At 40.0% G+C, this 18,644-nt stretch overlaps 1 protein-coding gene across 1 annotated transcript; it reads right to left on the bottom strand.

Annotated features, from left to right (window-relative positions):
* Positions 1–210: 210 nt before the first annotated feature.
* Positions 211–18,623, bottom strand: trappc14 (trafficking protein particle complex subunit 14). Its single transcript, XM_008287782.1, has 12 exons — positions 18,055–18,623; positions 15,412–15,495; positions 15,047–15,176; positions 14,857–14,943; positions 12,058–12,178; positions 10,660–10,807; positions 9,806–9,867; positions 9,148–9,320; positions 7,769–7,905; positions 6,920–7,092; positions 6,386–6,547; positions 211–2,908 (listed from the first exon to the last, which is right to left on the bottom strand). Exons 1-12 carry the CDS (start codon positions 18,487–18,489, stop codon positions 2,866–2,868), a joined length of 1,755 nt encoding a protein of 584 aa, XP_008286004.1. The 5' UTR covers positions 18,490–18,623; the 3' UTR covers positions 211–2,865.
* Positions 18,624–18,644: the final 21 nt, after the last annotated feature.

Here is an 18,644-nt window from a genome sequence, read left to right as displayed (position 1 = left end):
TATGGATCTGAGGAAGCAATTCATTGACTTTAACAAATTAGGAAAGTCACTTGGAGTCCTTTCAAAGATGCTTCAGATCCCAAACTCAACTGTACAAACTACTGTAAGTATAAAGTGCATGGCAGTTGTGTCACTGCCAGAATCAGGAAGAAAATGCCAGCTGTCACATGCTGCTGATAAACAATTTGTCAGAATTGTCAAGAGTCAATCAAGAATCATCAAAAAGCAGGTCTTTAATGAATTAGAAGTTGTTTTACATCTTCATAGGCTGAGACGCTGCCATGCAAGAAGGAAGCCCTACCTCCAGAACACCACCTTGAAGCCCAGCTGATGTTTGTTGGGGATCAAACAGAAAAAATATGGTCTTCTAGAAGGTTTTGGGGTGGAATGACACACACAAAAAAATGGCCCCAGTGACCAGCAATATGTTTGGAGGTGAAAAGGTGAGGCCTTTAACTCCAAGAACACCAAACCTACTGTCACAGCATGGTGGTGGTAGTATTATGCTCTCTAGCTGCTTTGCTGCCAGTGGAACGGAATAATGAAAAAGGGATTATCTCCACATTCTTCAGGTTGGGTCTTAGACACAGTTGGGTGCCCCAACAAGACAATGACCCCAAGCACACATCCAAAGTGGTAAAAAAGTAGCTACATCAGACTAGAAGCCAGGTTTCAGACTGGACTTCCCAAAGTCTTGACTCAAACCCCATCGAGAATCAGTGGACTGTGTCCAGAAACAAGTCTGTGTCAGAAAGCCAACAAATTTGGTTGAACTACATCGATTCTGTCAAGAGGGCAGTCAAAGATTCAAAGAGTCTGCTTAGTGTGGATGGTCTTCATCCCTTCTTTTGAATGTTGGTCACTTCAATTGTAGTTAGCTACAACTTGTTTTTTTAACCTTTTGGTTTTCCATGGTACACTTCTTAGAGTCTGGAAGGCTGCTTATGTAAGCCCTTTACATAAAGGAGGTGGAACATCTAACCTCCACAGCTACAGGCCCACCTCATCTAAAGAAATTTTCTGTAAAAAGTAGGGACGACACTCTTGACAGGTTGGACCTAGTGATGGTTCCGCATCACTATCAACGTGGCATAACTTTAAACTTCACCCAGTCACATTAATGGAAAGGCATACACTGCAAGTTGTGTACAGTGATTTACAACATCACATTACAGCAACACAAAGAGCACACAGTCTGTCAACAATTAAAACACACCTTACCCATTCATTTTGCTCTTTCAAGTCAGACTTACATGTCCTTAAAAATAAAAACTTACTGCAATAAAAACAGACAATAACAGCTTAAACTTATGACACTCACCAATAATGAATGTAATTTGATTTTTCCCCCCACAAAACATTAACAGGAGCTTAAGTTTAGTCTGTTGCTTCCAGCTACTGAAATACCTGCAGCCACAAACAGCAGCAGGATTCATATGGAGCATGGGGCCTGGTTTTCACACACACAGGGCTTACACTCTAGATAAACGTCATTAAAACTGTTTTCAGCCACTTTTTAATATATGCTGCACAGCTGGAGTTTGCGCTATTTAACAACAAAGTGAGGAGACTACAATATAAAAGCTGCTAGCAAACTGGTGTACTGACAGGCCTTGGAGTGCATGTGAAAGGTCAAACAAAAAGACATAAACATCAATTAAAAAGCTTATTCTACAGAACTGTAAATGAAATAATTCAACAACAGTAATAAATAAAGAGCTTTAGGACAATTAGATTCAACCATATCAGCCGGTCTACTGTCTTACCAACATTCAAGTTCTGTCACATTTTAATTATAAACTCTACATGGAAACCACTTCCTCATAGGAGAGGCCACAACAACAGCTCATTAACTCTGACATCCAGTGCAAACCTACAAAATGTTTGCAGTCCAGTTCAAAAGAACAAAAACAAATACATTTTTTATTAAATTAAACCCCATATATACAAAAAACTGAACAAACTGATATTGATGAAATCTAAGCTGGTACGTGTTCTATTTGAGCAAAGAATAAGCAAACAAACAAAAACAACAGGAACTTTCCCGCCTAGGATACAGAGCAGCATCAGTCCCAGCTTTTAGCCGTCTGACCTACATACGGGAGCTATCTATTAGTCTCATCTAGAATCACATTTAGCAGATCAATATCAATTTACATGTTTAGCACAGAACGAGTTGGAATAGCACCAAGACTGGCTGCTAGCCTCGCTCTGTCAAATTATAGAATACACCCTGCAACAACCCCGACTCTTTTCATTTGGCATGCTGCATTTCATTTACTGAAAAGGTGTAGCAGTGAAAGTTTGGACCATTTGTTCCGACGACAACAACAGCTTGGTAGGGGTTTCTCTTGCTACTCTACCATAAGAAATATAGGGCACTGCTGAATTGGGCTACTAGGCCTTACACAAAAAGGCAATCTGGAATTTCCTGAACAAAACCATAGCTTAAAAAAGGAATTAACATTTGAAAGAAATGTACAATAAGGAAAATTGGAATTTTGAAATATAAGCAGACTGGGTTAAAAACACTGATCTGAAAGAGTGGAGGTAACTCATCTAGTTAAGTGATGAACCAACAGAATGAAGATGGTGTTGCTCCACGAGGGGTTTTCTTTCATCACTTCTAACTTGCAGTATCCTCTCAGCACCCTCCTCCCTCCCGTCCTCTCTCCATGTGACATCAGCACCACTCCTTTCGGGTCAGTTACATTTGTTTCCATCCATTACTGGATGACTCCATCCAGGTGTTGATTGCAGCATGTTGTTTCTTTTTAGGTACCTCTTTAAAGCAGAAGATGAGGTGGCTGGATAGAACCCAAGGCTGCTCTGGGTTCAGAAGCCATCCAAGCAAAACTACAAGGCTTAAATGTTTGTATCCTTAGCATGTGCCTCCACTCCAGGCCATCTGAGAGGAGAAACAGAGTGAGAACAGTTAAGAATCACCAGAACTGTAACAGGGTACACAATCAGCTAGTTTGTAACACACAGGCACCGGTTCTGTGTAGTTCTTGTTCTGACCTTACTCTAAAAAATATTCTTAGGATCAGTTTCTTCGCATCAGTGTTAAAGAGGGACCTTATCCATTAAATAGGGCTTGCACTGTGCTGACGGTTATTTGAAATACCCTTCGTTACAAGCAGAAGGACCAAACAACATCTTCTGATTGGCTCTACGGTCGTTAAGTGCAAACTCTGTCACTGGGTGTTTTGTTCTCATGTTGCACAGTTCCTTGAAAGAATTGCTCTCACTAGCCTTTCATCAAAAACTTGTGTAAGATGTTGATCATTAAGAGTAGGAGTACACACTGTACTATTAGGGAGTCTGACTAGCAATAAGGCAATACTGTCCAAAGTAGAAATACTCATCTAAGCTATCACCAGCCACCTCACAGTGGAACATCAGAAGTATAGAGCAGCAATACACCCGCTATGTTAGCTAACGTACAAGAAAGCAATGCTCATAGCCTCTAGTCACACCTGGTTAGCCATAGTGAATATAATTGTGCAGCTGCATGGCGAGCCTTGTATATGTATCTTCTAGGGCTTTGTTCTCGTGCACTTTCAAAAGAGTTTAGCCATGTTCAGAGCATAAATGATAGGATGTTTGAACCTGTTAAGCCCTCCGAGAGAAGAGGCAAAACCCATGTTTAACAGATGAAATACTATTGTGCTCCACAATATTCTATACAGTCCACACTTGAAAGAATCATGTATATTATCACACACAGTTGACTCCTACAACTCTTTATTTTTTATGACGGAATGATTGAAATATGTGTCTTTGTTACAACAAACAATTATAGATTTGGGTTCTTTTGTAGATTTATAAGAAAAAGAAGGAGCCTTAATTGTCACAAATACATTACAGCATTGTGAAATTCTCTTTTCACATATCCCAGCTGTGGTCAGAGCAGGCAGGATGAGCCATGGTAGGATTAAGGGTCTTGGTCAAGGGCCCAACAATGGCAGCACTAAACCTCCAACCTTCCAATCAGTAGCCCAACGTCTTACCTCTTTGGCCACCACTACCATTATTACAATTCTTTTGGAAATATGACTAACTCCAGAGGGTCAAAAGTATACATACAGCAATTTTAATGTTTGGTTGAATGTCCTTTGACCACTTGCACCTCAGTTAGGTTCTCTTGGTAGCCAGCCACAAGTTTCCCGCAAGCTTTTGGTTGGATCTTTGACCAGTTCTTTTGACACAATTGGTGCAGTTTAAATAAATTTGTTGGCTTTCTGACGCAGACTTGTTTCTTCAGCACAGTCCACAGATTGTTAATGGGGTTTCAGGCAGGACTTTGGGAAGACCAGTCTTAAACCATAATTGTAGCCTTATTTACCACTTTGGAAGTGTGTTTGGGGTCATTTGTCTTGTTGGAAAACCCAACTGATGATTTTAGGTTTTTTTCTGAAGAATGTGGAGGTAATTCTCCTTTTTAATTATTGCATTTACTTTGTGTAAAGCACCAGTTACACTGGCAGCAAAACAACCCCAGAGCAGAATACTGCCACCACTATGCCTGACGGTAGGTTCGGCGTTCTTGAGGTTAAAGGTCTCAACTTCTCCACTCCAAACACATTGCTGGTTATTGTGGCCAAATAGCTTGTTTTTGTTTCATCTGTAGTATACTAAGAAGCAGAACAGTTTATTGTTGGATGAATTTCAAAACACCACAAATAAAATTCAGAGACCCTTTCTCAAAGCTGTAACTTTGGTAGGGGACAATTTGAGAAGACAGCTAACCCAAAACTTTCATCCAAATGGGATATTACAACAATGGAAGTCTGATGTTTGAAATGACCATTTACGGCCCTCTTGGAGATAAGTGTTTGTGGAGGATGCACAGACACTATACAAACACTTCCTTTCTCTCTGTTGCAGCCATAAAAGACACAAGAGAGATTTATAAGATATGATAAAATGAGATAAAACTTTATTAATCCCGAAGGATATGAGTGAGGATATTGCTCAGACAAAACAAATGAAAAAACATAAAAAATGCTGTGCCTTAAAAGTAGACAGTAAAAAGCAATATCATGGGCATGCATACTTCTAATCTCTTATTTTTCTTGTTGTTGAATATATATGCTTGTACTCTTGGATATAGAAGAAGGTTGCTATAATGTATCTGGAAATTCTATAGTTTCTATGCATGTCTACATGTTTTGTATTATAAGTATAAGTTTGGCCTCTGACAGACAGTGAGTTTCAAGACGACCGCTTGGGATGAGCACATCCATGATTGGCTAGATGCTCATATGAATTTGGCTCCAAAGAACTTTGTGTGTTTAAAAAAGTCAATTTTCTTTGTTTTGCCAAAATTGAGGCTTTTTCACTGTTTTTGGGAGCATTTCCACTGATAAAAATGTGGGCTACTTGTTCCTTCATGATGGGTTTTATATATTTTTGTTTCTACTTTGATAGTCTTTCTTAAACTTTTCTTTGTGACCATGAGCTTTGCCGTTCTGTGTATTTGCTCCAGGACACATTTCCAACACAACAATGCAAATGTGCCGTCCTGTCTCTGCATTCCGGAATCAAGTAATCCAGCAGAACTTCCTTGCCACACCCTGCTGCAGCCTCTCTCTCTCCTACTGATGTTGAACGCTGATCCTGTAGCCTCAATATGTAAGCATAACTTTCCCTCTGCTAAATGGGTGAATTTAGAAATTACAAGTCGCTTCAGTACCAAAGTGATTCATAATTGATTGCTGCCTCCAGTGATGATCACAGTTAATTAATTAGTTTGTTCTTTAGTTTGCTTGTATAATTATTGCCAGCTCAAACATGTATTTCTTTGCTTGGGAACTGGAGGTCAATAAAATCAGAATTCACAACTTCTGATTATAGGATTGATCAGCACAAGCAGATTTGTTAAATTTTAATAATATTCAATCAATATCAATTTCCAGATTTTCAGATATGGTTGTGCCCTGAAAAACGAGTGCAACTTTATTCCTAAAAAGTAGTTTACTCTATACAAGTGCTACACATCTGACCACAGAACTTTTCTTTGATCAGCACCAAACTTCAGTCGAGCTTTGGGGTGCCGTTTCTAGAGAAAGGGCTTCCTTCTTGCATGGCAGCCTCTGCGTCCAAGGACGCTGACACCTATGTTCCAGTGGCTTCTAATTCATTGCAGACCTGCTCTTTGGTGTTTCTTGATGAACTCTTGACCATCCTGACCAATTGTCTCTTAGCAGCAGGTGATATTTTGCATTTTCTTCTTATACTTTAAGTTGCTGTATGTATATTTGTGACCCAGCAGATTTTTGTCATATTTCCTGAAGACTGTAACTTTACATCCGGACAAAAACAAAACTTTATTAAAATAGTGTCATGGGACACTGTTCAAGTATTAAAGCTGTTTGCCTACCTGCTGTGTGCCTCTTGGATTGGTTCCAGCACTAACACCTTACACTGTCTCTTGGCTATTTTTTCCAGTGGAATGAGGGTGGGGTCATTGGACAAGAAGAGGGCTCTGTGAACAGATCCTCCAAGTGGGGTCATGGCCTGACATTCCACTGCTTCGCCGGATCTGGAGCCAGCAGAGACACCATGTCATGAACATTATGCTAGACAGGAATGCATAGGACTGTCTGAAAATGCCTCTCCTGTCCTGTGCAAGCCCTGTATCTTAGATTAACACAATACTTTGACGCAGTTGCAGCCAGCTATACTCTCCGATAGATGAAAAAAAATCATATATATCCATTCAGAAGCCAGTAGTCTATCTAGAATGATTGTATTAATGTAGCATTAAAAACGAAACTTTAGTGTCTTATAATTGCAGTTTCAGACTGGCTTAAAGTTGTATCAGGTATGTCTACATGTGTCTTTCATGCACTATTTCTTGTCTTAACAGAAAGACATTAAAAGCAGCAAGTTGCTCCACACTGATCCGTCATACCTGAAGTAGCGTGGCCTGGAAGGTTGTTGGTGGGAAAAGCTTTGAGATCGGCTCAGGCCATGTCGCACTGGGCTGAATGATAATGGAGAACTCCTCGGTGATGACTGAAGCTCCATGGGCGAAGTGGACACAGAGGCTGTAAACTGCAGCTTTAGCTTCATATGCTGGCTCAACTACAGTGTTATCATGGAAGAGGAGAGAGATGGACAAGATGCAAGATAGTATGTAGCAGTTCTCTTTTTTTTCAACAATTGCTGCAGACACATACAATAGAGTTGAAAATCCATTTTTACAGTGTTCTTGTATAGTTTCGAAAGGTGTAACATAAAGCTTTGTAACCACTAAAGCGCTACCATTTCTCTAGCCTCCCCCACAACTAGATGGCCTCCCAGTTTCACAAGCCAGTAAGAATGTTTCCAGTGTCTATACACAAACTCAGTAAACAATAGTTGTCCATCTAAAAATTTGCATATTCATGCCTACTCTTGGCCTGCTTCTTCTGAGTTCATAATGAGTAGCTGCCTCACAGACTGCCAAGTCTATTTACTTGCTAGAGCCAATTCTGGTCAATCCAAAATGTCCCAGCCATGAGCAATGCACACCAATTATTTTGGTGTAGGCTGCAAAAACAAACACAAGTCTCCATGCATTTATCTGAGGAACTGAAAATTGAGAGGATTATTTTGTGGTTCTACGTGTTCATTTGAAAGTTTTTACTTCAGATAAGTGGTTAACATCAGGAACCCAAGAAAGAAAGAAAGAAAGAAAGAAAGAAAGAAAGAAAGAAAGAAAGAAAGAAAGAAGTTTTATCTCATAAGATAGAAATGACATTATTGTTTCCTTTGGTACCTCAAAAAGTCCTGTTCTGACAATCTGGAAGGCAACTGTGAAGGAGAGGGTAGAACCTTTTCTACACTGTCCCAGGTCGTTGAGGGGAGACCGGCACACCACTGCTCCCACACTGGGGTCGAGCTGACTCTTAGGACCTGGATGGATTGATGGATGGATGGATGGATGGATGGATGGATGGATGGATGGATGGATGGATGGATGGATGGATGGATGGATGGATGGATGACAGGGAGAGATTAGGTCAGAAGCACAAGTAGGAAAGAATGAAAGGTCAGATTAAATATCAGCTGTTGACATAGAAGAAATCTGCTTAGAAACATTACTCGAGGGAAGATGACATTCACGAATGACTATAAATTCAAGTTTGTGCAACCAAATACTGGTTTCAAGACACGTAGCAGGAGAGCAGTTTTTCAACAGCCAGTCAGCTATGTTAACAATCAATAACTGATTAACTCTTGTAATTAATTACCCGACCTACAATGTTGCTGCTGGTTACTTTAATTAAATTAAACAGCAAAAAATGCTGACTTCATTAAAATTGCTATTTAGCCAGTAGTGCAACAAAATCCAAAGTATTAAACACAGCAAAGGTGCTCCAGTTAATAGCCTGAAACATTATTTATCTCTACATATTAGTTTAATATCAGAATAATCTTTATATCTAAATTCATGTTAGAGTGATTTGTTCCCTGCTGGAACACATGTCCACAAATACTGTCGGACCTACTTCATAAGACCAGGAATATACTTGTTTCATGTTTTAGTTTCAGTTTCCCCACAAAAGAAAACGCCACCCAAACCAATAAAAAATGTTTATTGACTTTGTGATTAGGACTTTTACTGATAAAAGACATATAATCGAGGTCACATGGGTGCCTATACTATACTATACTAGAGGTCAATAGACTCCTGCAAAACTTTATTAAACCAGTATCGCCGTATGAATGTTGGAGATTGGCTGCGCAACCAAGTATTTTAGGAGACACATAAGAAAAGAATGCAAAAGCTTACAGGCCAGCATGTTTGTTTTTGTTTGTGTCTCGGTCTGGCCTGGCATACACTGCAGCTACCACTTTTGACCTTGTTCTTACCACCATCAAAACAATGGTGTTTTCACACCATCTGTCTTTGTTGACCCGTACAAGTGCACTACAGACAATCAGCTATGCTTGGAAAATATTTGTTTTTTTCCTTAATCACTAGGTAAGTACACAAAAACGCCCCTGTTAGACAGCACATGTTGCAACTGACTCTTTGTAAATCTTTGCAGCTATTGATTAAAAGAATTAAGCAACTGGACAAAAAATAATGAACCAAGGTTTTAGAGATATATGACGAAAGAAGGAAGGGAGGCGATGTAATGTACAACTCACCTTCAGAATTCCATATCAGACGAATGGCCAGGAAGTCCTGCAAGTTGTTTAACAGTGTGTATTTTACCCAGAAGTTCTCCAGAGGCCTAACAGTACTGGGACAAGAAGCTGTCATCACCAGTAGAGGACGATGAATGCGGATACTAGGCAATGAGTAAAAAGTAGAGATGTATCTGGAGAGAAAGAAAAAAGGATTTAAATGAAAAAAAGGATTCAAATCCCCTGCAACCAACCTTTCCATAGCAGGGAAAGCACATGATAAACAACAGTGGCAAGGACCTAGGTCCAGCTCATCTAAATAAAATGCACTTGTGCTTTGTGATGACATGTGTTGTGACTTGGCGCTAGAACCTAAAACTGATGTGAAACTGATTTGCTGTTACATGTCAAAATCTATGCTTTGGAAAAGGTCTGTCTATTTTACCGCTCTATAAATCACATTTGTCAAAACTAGTCTTTTAATAGAAATATTTAACAAATCAATCCATTATCTATACACTTCCTCACATCCTCTCTAGGGTCACGGTGGGGCTGGAGCCTATCCCAGTCACTATTTAACAAAAGATAATTAAGCAAAAACAAAAAATAGAGCTAACAGATTGTGATGCATTATTAATATACATAAAGGTCTGCTAAATGGCTACATTTCAAATGGTACCTCATTAAAGGACGTGTTGGAGTGTGCCATTGTACCACAGCCAGCAATGGGACTTCCAAACCCTACAAAAACACAGTTATTATGACACATGATTTCATACATGAAATTTATACATAAAGTATGCAAAAAATGAGAACGTGCATCTTATGTCTGGGTATCAAAGTGTGATACATGATACATCTTAATTCTTTGTGCTCAAAAGTTATTCAGAACACACTGTTGCAACTGTACCTTTCTTTGCCATAAACACACACTGTACCATAATTTCACTCAATCCCACATATACTGTTCTGCTGCAAGAAATAAATACTAGAGCACCAGACATGCATCACTTTTCTGCTGAAAGCATTCATTTGCAAATACATGGTTTTATCTTGTTTAAGTAATGTCTGGTAAGTGCCAAGCTGTACAGAGAAATTCTGTTTTTTTAAATTATAAATGATCTCATCTTTTTTTTTTTCTTAGTTTTTTTTGTTGGCCTTTTTGCCTTTATTACATAGGACAGCCAAAGCAGAGACAGGAAAGTGGGGGAGAAGAACAGGGGAAGGGGTTGCAGCAAAGGGCCATGAGCGGGATTCAAACCCATGGCCACTGCATCAGAGACTATAGCTCCTGAACATGGGTCACCAGCTCAATCAGGTGAGCTAAAGCGGTGACCCTAAATGAGCTCATCTTTAAAGATGAAAAAGGCACAGTAACTCTAAAAGGTTTTTTCTGAATATAACTCAGGGTGCAAGCACTAGTAGCTACAACTGTGTGCAGTGTTAGTGTATTTGTTTTCACAGCAATGCACATGACTGATGAAGTGATTGTCTTAGTCATCAGCCAACACACCCTCAATCAATTCCTCTCACCTCACTGGAGTCCTCTTCTCTTTTTTCTTGTAAATGCAGCTGGAATAGGAAGTTCTGTTCTTCCAGGGCACTGAGCATGCTGGGTAAATGTGATGACTTGCTGTCTATTCGACAGAATGAAGCCACGGTGATCTCTGCTGCTTGGTGGCTTTGGTGGGGAAATGAAAACAAAGACGGGTTTGTTGGGAAACTTTAAATTCTAATTTAGCTCATGACATTTTGTGTACAAGTGGAGTGCTGCATTTATTAATGGCATTTGTTCATGCTGGTTTGATCAGTCAGGGTTTTTTTTTTGTTTGTTTTATGACTAGTCTTCAATAAAAAAAGACAATGTTTGGATGTTTTAACGACCTTTATGCATTTCCCTGGTGTCATTACATTCTGGGGATGGTGTTTATTTTTGCTTGCTAACTGGAGCAGGCAGCTCCATGGCAGTTTTTCTCTATCAGTTGTTATTGCCAGAATAAACAGAGACCACATCCAGTAGACCGTGGTGCATCACAGCATCATCTTCATAACAACAACAGTGCAGAAGCCAACCAGTTGCACTTGTACAGTGGCACCAAAAATAGTCATGAAAAACTTTGGGTACATCTAAATAAAAAAGTTTTGTGCAGCAGTGCAACCGATGTAAAAAGTTGGTCTAAGGGCCAAAGTTTTTGAATTCAGCCTTTCATAATTCAGCATTACTTATTTAGCTATTGGCTTTTTTGAATGTTTGAAGGGGCAGGAGCCCCCTCTCTCTGTCATTTACCAGAAAGGGTGTAATATAGCAACAGTTTGTACATAAAATGTGAATGTCCTTATTAATCAGTAACATATTATATTTCTAATGTACTTATTGTTAATCTAGCATAACAACACTAACTCTGTAGCCATGTTAGCAGTTCTCTGATGCTGTACTTAGACAAAATGGTGCTTTAGGATGATGTCTAACATGAGACTGCTCGCACTCTTTAGTTTAGCACTTAAGCATGCTCAAATTTTCTAAATGTGACTCAACATAAGTGGATTGATCAGTAATTTGCAGGTATTTGGGCAGAAATGAAAGCTATGCTCAAATTTCAAGACTAAAGAGTCATTTTTGAAATAAAAAAAACAAACATTCTTTTTAAGTAAGGTTGAGAGAGCTCGATCCTTTCAGCACAGCAGTGAGGTTTCCCTACAGCCTGCATTAACAAGATGCTTTCATCTTACTATATTGAACTTGTTCTTTGATAAATAAAAGGCAAGTCTCATGTGCTGCTGGCTGTATTGCTCCCTCTCTAATGGATGAGGTGTTTCACTACCTAAGGAAAATATTAAAAAAAGGCCAGGTTGTTTCACACGTTAAGTCTAATCCTCCTTTGCAAACAGAGCATTTAACAGTGAACACTGCATGTACATATACTTACTTACCAGACATTGTCAACTATAAGAACTGAGCCATCTGGCATCATGGGGAGGTAGGATGAGTTGTAGTTCGGAAGGATCTTCACATCTCTGACACACATATCCTCTCGAGAGCTGCTGTTCAACACTGTGGAGAGAGGAAAAACAGTCGGCAGAACCATTACTCGTCAGTGGTTCTTCCAGTTACAGGTGTTGTCGTGTACTGACGAAGCATTAGTGAAGCAACATTTCGTTGTTTTGTCAAGTTTCACAAGGCATACTTAAAAGGAGACATTTTGACATGTGACAATAGAAAAGTCACGGGTGTGAATGATAAACTGAGCGAGGATTAGGCCCCACAGCTTCATGCACATAAGAACACACCGCAGTCCAGAGGTTATATTTCCATGCATATTATTCCTATGTTTGGAGTGATATTTTATAAAGGTACTATACTATATAATAGAAGTGAGTTTGCCCCTGTGCAATATTACTGCATTACTTCGAAGTTGACCAAAAGGGTATTTTCTCTTATAAAAAATAAAGAAATAAAAGTTTATGTTTGTCATATTAAAAATGCAGGCCATGGAGCAGTATGTCAAATAAAACAAAAGTGATCACACCTTTCATTACTGAGACTAAAATCTTTCATGTTTCAATTCTTTTCATGTTTACCTTTATTTTGGATGACAGACAATCTTCTTCCGATACAGAGGTTACCAATGTTGCCCAAATTTTGAAGAGAAGTTCTACCATTGTATCAGGTGCTGTCTGCTGGATTGCATTGCTCTACCCTTCCCTTAGACATTCCATGTTTACCTTTTTCTTCTTTAGAAACTCTGTAGCATTCCGATAGCTCCCCTGTTTGAGCTCCTCACCAACCTTTCCTATCACTTCTGAACTGTTCCTTTAAATAAATGCAAAAGCCAATCTTAAAAAGAAAAACTCTTGTGTGATTTTTGGCTGAATGTTTTGGCTCATTATCATGCTACAACATTTCTCTTCTGCCAAGTCTCTGGATGTCATCTTGTCAGCCAGTGTTTTGGTATATTCACAACCATATCTCCAAATAGCATCTCCCCAAACACTTTCTTGCACACACACATCCCCTGTGCTTCACTGTCAGGACTATGTATTCATCGTAGCAGCCCTGGCCAGGTTCATGCTGAAGGGCCTTGAGCCAAACAAATACATCTTGAACATCTCTGACCGAAGAATGTGCTTCTCAAAATCATCATAGTTCTTTTCATGCAAGTTTGTGCCAAAAAGAGATGGCAAGGGTTTTGTTCTTGGATGCCATCCAAAAGGTTGATGTTATGCAATATCCTTTGCTCTGTCTGAGGTTTCACAGAAACTCAAAATTTCCTTTGATAACTCTTGTGCCAAGTCAGACGCACTTATCTGTCTGGTTTTCAGCTCTAGACTGTGCAATTAGCACACTGTCTGGGTTTCATTTATGAGGACGACAACTGTGATTTTGACTGTTGCTACTATAGTTTGTTTATACCTCCTGACTGCTGCCAACTGTGCACTGGTTTTTAGTTGGTCCACCAATCTTCCTGGATCCTTTTCTATCACGGTAAAGTGTCACAATCAGTGTTTTTTAATTCTTCTGCAATTGTTTTCCATGTGGCGGCATGGTGCAGAAAGGTGGACAGACAGGGCCCATAGGTCCAAAACTGAGAAACTTCCAATGTTCAAAGGTGATTTTACAGCAGCATTCATGAAAACAAGCTGTACTCATTTTAGTTTTTAAATGGTCACAAGGTTTCTAACTTATCTGTCAACTTCCTACTTTTGTTGCACTGTTTCTGATTTGGGTCCTGCAGTTTCAATAGTCTTTCTAAACTCTTTTCTTCGATTGTGCATAAGAGCAAATGCTCTGCTTGTCAACTTGGGAAAAATACAACCATTGAGAGGTTCTTGTTTCATTTTAATCATTTGATATTTAGGTGATGTTGCACAGGAGGTGGACTCACTTCTGCTGTATGTTGTATATATCATGCGGAAGTCTAATGTTCCTCTCAGTGTGCATGCCAGAACGCCAATTTGACCTACGTTTGTAGAGACTGTTAAACCAAAGACGCTCTCTTCCTCTGTGATGCACTTATCTCTTTTGCTCTCACACTTGTAAATCAGAAACCTGTCTCTGCAAGGGAGGAAAAAACTTAAACACACAGGTCTAACTTTGTACCGTGATATTAAATTGTATTAGGTGAACAAAGACTATCTGATACTGTTTTCACTTGTTGAATTCCATTGAGTTTTCACTGCTGATAAGGGTGAAACACAGATGAAGTTTGAGTGTTACTTTATTTCCTTAGCTCTTTGTCTAGAAGGGCACGAGTCCCATGTGCATACATTAGTTAATTGCAATAAATAAAAGTTTACTTTTTTGTAGAATTTTCCCAATTATAAATCAGAATTTTAAGCTGTGAAAAAAGTTTATTTTCCCACTGCGCTCATAGCCAAAGACTGAGAAGAAAAACATCTTCTGCATCTCTGCAATAATTCAGAAAAGCAAGATTTTTTTTCTTCTTTAAGATCTAAACTCCAAAACAAGCCATAAATGTGCCTTTTGTGTATTCACCAATCAATCTATAAGCTTTCATAATGTATACAAGACAAATAAACCACATTTTGGTCTTCACAATCAGAATAGAATTTGTCTATTTCCTGATCAAATTGTTCTCGAGCTAATGTGGACATTATTTTAGAGCAGGTAAGTCACTAGCTAGTTTGGAGGATATCTGGGGTTTTAATGTGCTCTAAGAAATCAAGGAGTGTGTCTGTGTGTGTGTACGTGTGTGAGAGCTCCTGGTCTACCCTTGAGGACAGTCAGGTGTTTTCCAGAGATGGTCATCTGCTGACACTGGACACTGGGAGGTGGAAGGACATCCAGGGTGGTGCTGACTGATAATGAAAACAGGACACAACACGTGTTCAGTGGTCAGTGTCACTCAGGACTGTTATATTGAAATTAAGTCTAGAATCCATTAGGACAGAGTGTATGTACCCTGTGTCTTGAAGGTGCTCAGGTTTTGTTTGAAGGTGTGTGTTGGACTCCTGAGCTGCAGAAGAGTCAGATAGCCATATTCTCTTAATTCCCCCTTGTCCTCCTCCTGCTTCCACACAGTCACTACAAACTGATATCACAGAGATGCAGGCAAACAAACAACAGGACAAGGTGGTTATTATGTATTCCATTACATGTTTCACCTCAGGATTCTATAAAGGATAAATAATCACAACTACCACCACCAGAGATATCGGACCCCAGTCCAAACAGAAACACTACCAAATGTATATCATTTCATTGCATGCACTGTGATACAATACAAACTGTACTATTATGTATATACGCATGAAGGTTTGTGAGACCTTGGCTTTGATTGTGTTGATTGGAAGTTTGTCCAAAGATACAGTGAGGCAGAAGATAACCTGGTCATCCAACACCAGAGAAGACTGCAAGAGGATAAGCAAAGGACAAAATGTTAAAAAATCTGAGTTTCTGTTGCAACATTAGTTTGGCTTACAAGTCTGTTCATAAATAATACACGCTTGCCTTAGACATAGCTTCCTTCTATTTATGTTGGAAACACAAACAAGAAACACTGCAATTCTTCACATTTTAGAAAAGGCAACCGTAGAGCCTTTGGTATTTTAAAATAAATAAATAAATGCCATGATTAGTTTTCTGCAATGGATTTCAGTCGAGACCTAAATGAAATCAATATTTGATGTGGCCACTCTTTGCTTTTAATACAGCACCAATGCTCTGAGGTTCATTTGAACTCAGTTTTTCCAGGATACCAAACACTCAGGCTCATAGTCATGCTGCAGAATGAATTTGAGTGAGTGTCTCTGTTAAAGTGTGAGGGGTGTTTTTACTGCTTGTCAACTTAGCAGGAAAGATGACTGCAAAGTTGTTAAGAGCAGCTTCATACTATAATGACACATTTCTATCCTGCTAGGAGTGGTCAATGCCCCCATCGATAGGACACAAGGGGTTACTGATAAGTAGGACAATAATGTGAATTATAAGCTGTGGACCATTGCAGTCACCACATCTCAGAACACCTGAACACCTGTGGAAGATTTTGGACATGTTGGGTGGGTTAAGCCTCATCCACATATAGAAACATGTGCTTGTCACTCATCATTTTGTAGCCGACAGCAGGTCGCTAAACATTCGAGGCACTAGTTGCCTTGATGCTGTTTATTTCCCATCTCAAATGTTTCGAAGTAAAACTGGCTTCAACAGTGACGATTCACACACATTTAAAATCTTTTTGTCCACACAAAACGAAGCTACAGCTACTCTCTCACAGAAACCCTCTTTGCCATAATCACTCTCTTTTTAAGAAGTATGCACCATCAACAACACTGCTGCTACATCTGGGTTCACCTGACGCTCTGCATGGCAAATACCATTAGCTTGTTCCACAGCTCAGTGTGGATAAAATGCACTGTTGGCTGTACTTCAAGCTCAACCGCACTGAGTTTGACAAGCTGAAAGTGGATCCACAAAAAATGAGGATGGACACTACGTAGCTATTCCTCTAGGTGATTGACTGGCAATTTTCTTGCAGTAAGGAAAAGACAGCATCATAGGAGTTGTTAAAATGACATGGAGAGTATTGCTCACTAATTTAAACATGCACCATAAGGTTGACTGTTTGATCTCCTCCTTTTAATCTATGCTACTTATTATGCTACCTAATGCAATCCAATACAACAGCTTTGCCATAAACTATACTTAAATGATGAGTCTACATTTTCAGTTTTTTAAAAAAAGGTTATAATTCTACATTGTTTATTACTGAGGTCAGTAGTGATATAATACTCTTCTTCATCTTTAAAGTGTTCCTACTATTTTGTCATAGATGGCAGCAGTCACAGGTGTCCAACACTATTTTAAAAAATAAGTGAAATGACGATAGACCAGTGTTTCCCATACATTGATATACTTGTGGAAACTAGTGCAAATCAGCTTAATACTGACAAATTGGTCTATCTGTGCACTGGTGTGCAAGGTGACGCAGTTGGTAGAACTGTTGCCTCACAGCAAGTAGGTCACCGGTTCGCGTCCCGGTGAGTACACCTGGGATCTTTCTGCATGGAGCTTTCTCCTCGTGCAGCGTGGGTTCTCTCCGGGTTCTCCGGCTTCCTCCCACAAGTCCAAAACCATGTTGAGGTTAATTGGTGATTCTAAATAGTCTGTAGGTGTGAATGTGAGTGTGCTTGGTTGTCTGTCTCTAAGTGTAGCCCCGTGATAGACTGGTTACCTGTCCAGGGTGTCCCCTGCCTTCACCCTAAGTCAGCTGGGACAGGCTCCAGCCCCCCGTGACCCTAGTGAGGATTAAGCGGTGTATGAAGTGATGGATGGGTCGATCTGTTCTTAACTCTTCAATGAAGTTGTTGTGTCATCTTTCTAAATGTTTGGCTCCTAATAAAGGCAGGAAGCCCTCGGTCAATGCCTGGCTCACAGCTGCTAACTAGTCTTTGTTGTTCGCTGAGTTACAGTGATAAAGAGAGGCAGACACTGTTTTGTTTGTTTGCTTTGTTTTGTTTTTGAATATACTTTACTTTTCTTGGGCCGTAAACAGTGTGCAACATTCGAATAGCTGATTTATTTATTTATTTTTGGTCTATCTAGTCACTTAAGGGCAGATGACAGTAAACAGTCACTGCTGCCAGAAACAAGATTTACAGCCACAGCAACCTCTCATCTGTGGTGCCTCAGACAGGTAGAAGTCTGAGCTGGTTTAAAGTCCTTGAGGGCTTGAATGAAATGTCAAGTCTGAACAAATCTGCACCAGGTTTGCTCTAACAGACTGAACATGAAAACAGAGCAGTCACTGCAGACAGGAAGTCTATTATCGGACTGGTTTGAATTCAGGAAATGTATAAAGATAGTGTCTTTCACATTGTAGGTAGGCACATAATGTTTAGTGATAACAGTGACTGTGCAGTTTTTAAATATTTCATACAATGCACATGCTGGTTGTATATCCCTCCTACCTTCACTTGGTCCCTCCCAAGCTGTTTCTCACCACTGGGAGAGAAATTGCGGCTGAAAAGCGGGCTGCATTGTCTGAAAGTCCGGTTGTCCCCGGTTCGAGGCTCACTCTCCTCGGCGCTGACGTCCACACTGTCCTCACTGCTGCTGCTGCTCTGGAGGTCTGGCGGGGACTCACCGGGTGTCTGCTGTCCGCTCTCAGCGACGGACACACTCGCCAAAGCCGACAAAGAACCCACCAGGTCTTTCCAAGGTAGAATAGCAGAGCTGCCATCCCTCTCTCCGGCTCTCCGAGACCGCAAAACTAGCAGGAACTGCACGGTCTCCCCGTGGTAGACGTGGTTTCGCCGTGGGAGAGTTGTGTACTTCGCTGCTTCTGACATACTCGAAATTGGGGCGGCAGGAAAATACATAAAGCACTCGCATTGTGACTCCATCGTTGAAAGCTTAAACTTACGGTTAACCACCTGCTGCACGGTAATACGCCACGGTTTTTCATGAAGCCTAAGTTTAATAAACACCGCATTTGGGTGTGTTTTAGGAAATGCGAATTGAAATGCGTTTTACAGTCACAAAAGACAGTTAAAGTCGT

This window comes from Stegastes partitus, unplaced genomic scaffold (assembly GCF_000690725.1).
Source record: "Stegastes partitus isolate 25-593 unplaced genomic scaffold, Stegastes_partitus-1.0.2 Scaffold519, whole genome shotgun sequence".
NCBI classification, from domain to species: domain Eukaryota; kingdom Metazoa; phylum Chordata; class Actinopteri; family Pomacentridae; genus Stegastes; species Stegastes partitus.
This window is presented reverse-complemented; position numbering and strand designations above follow the sequence as displayed.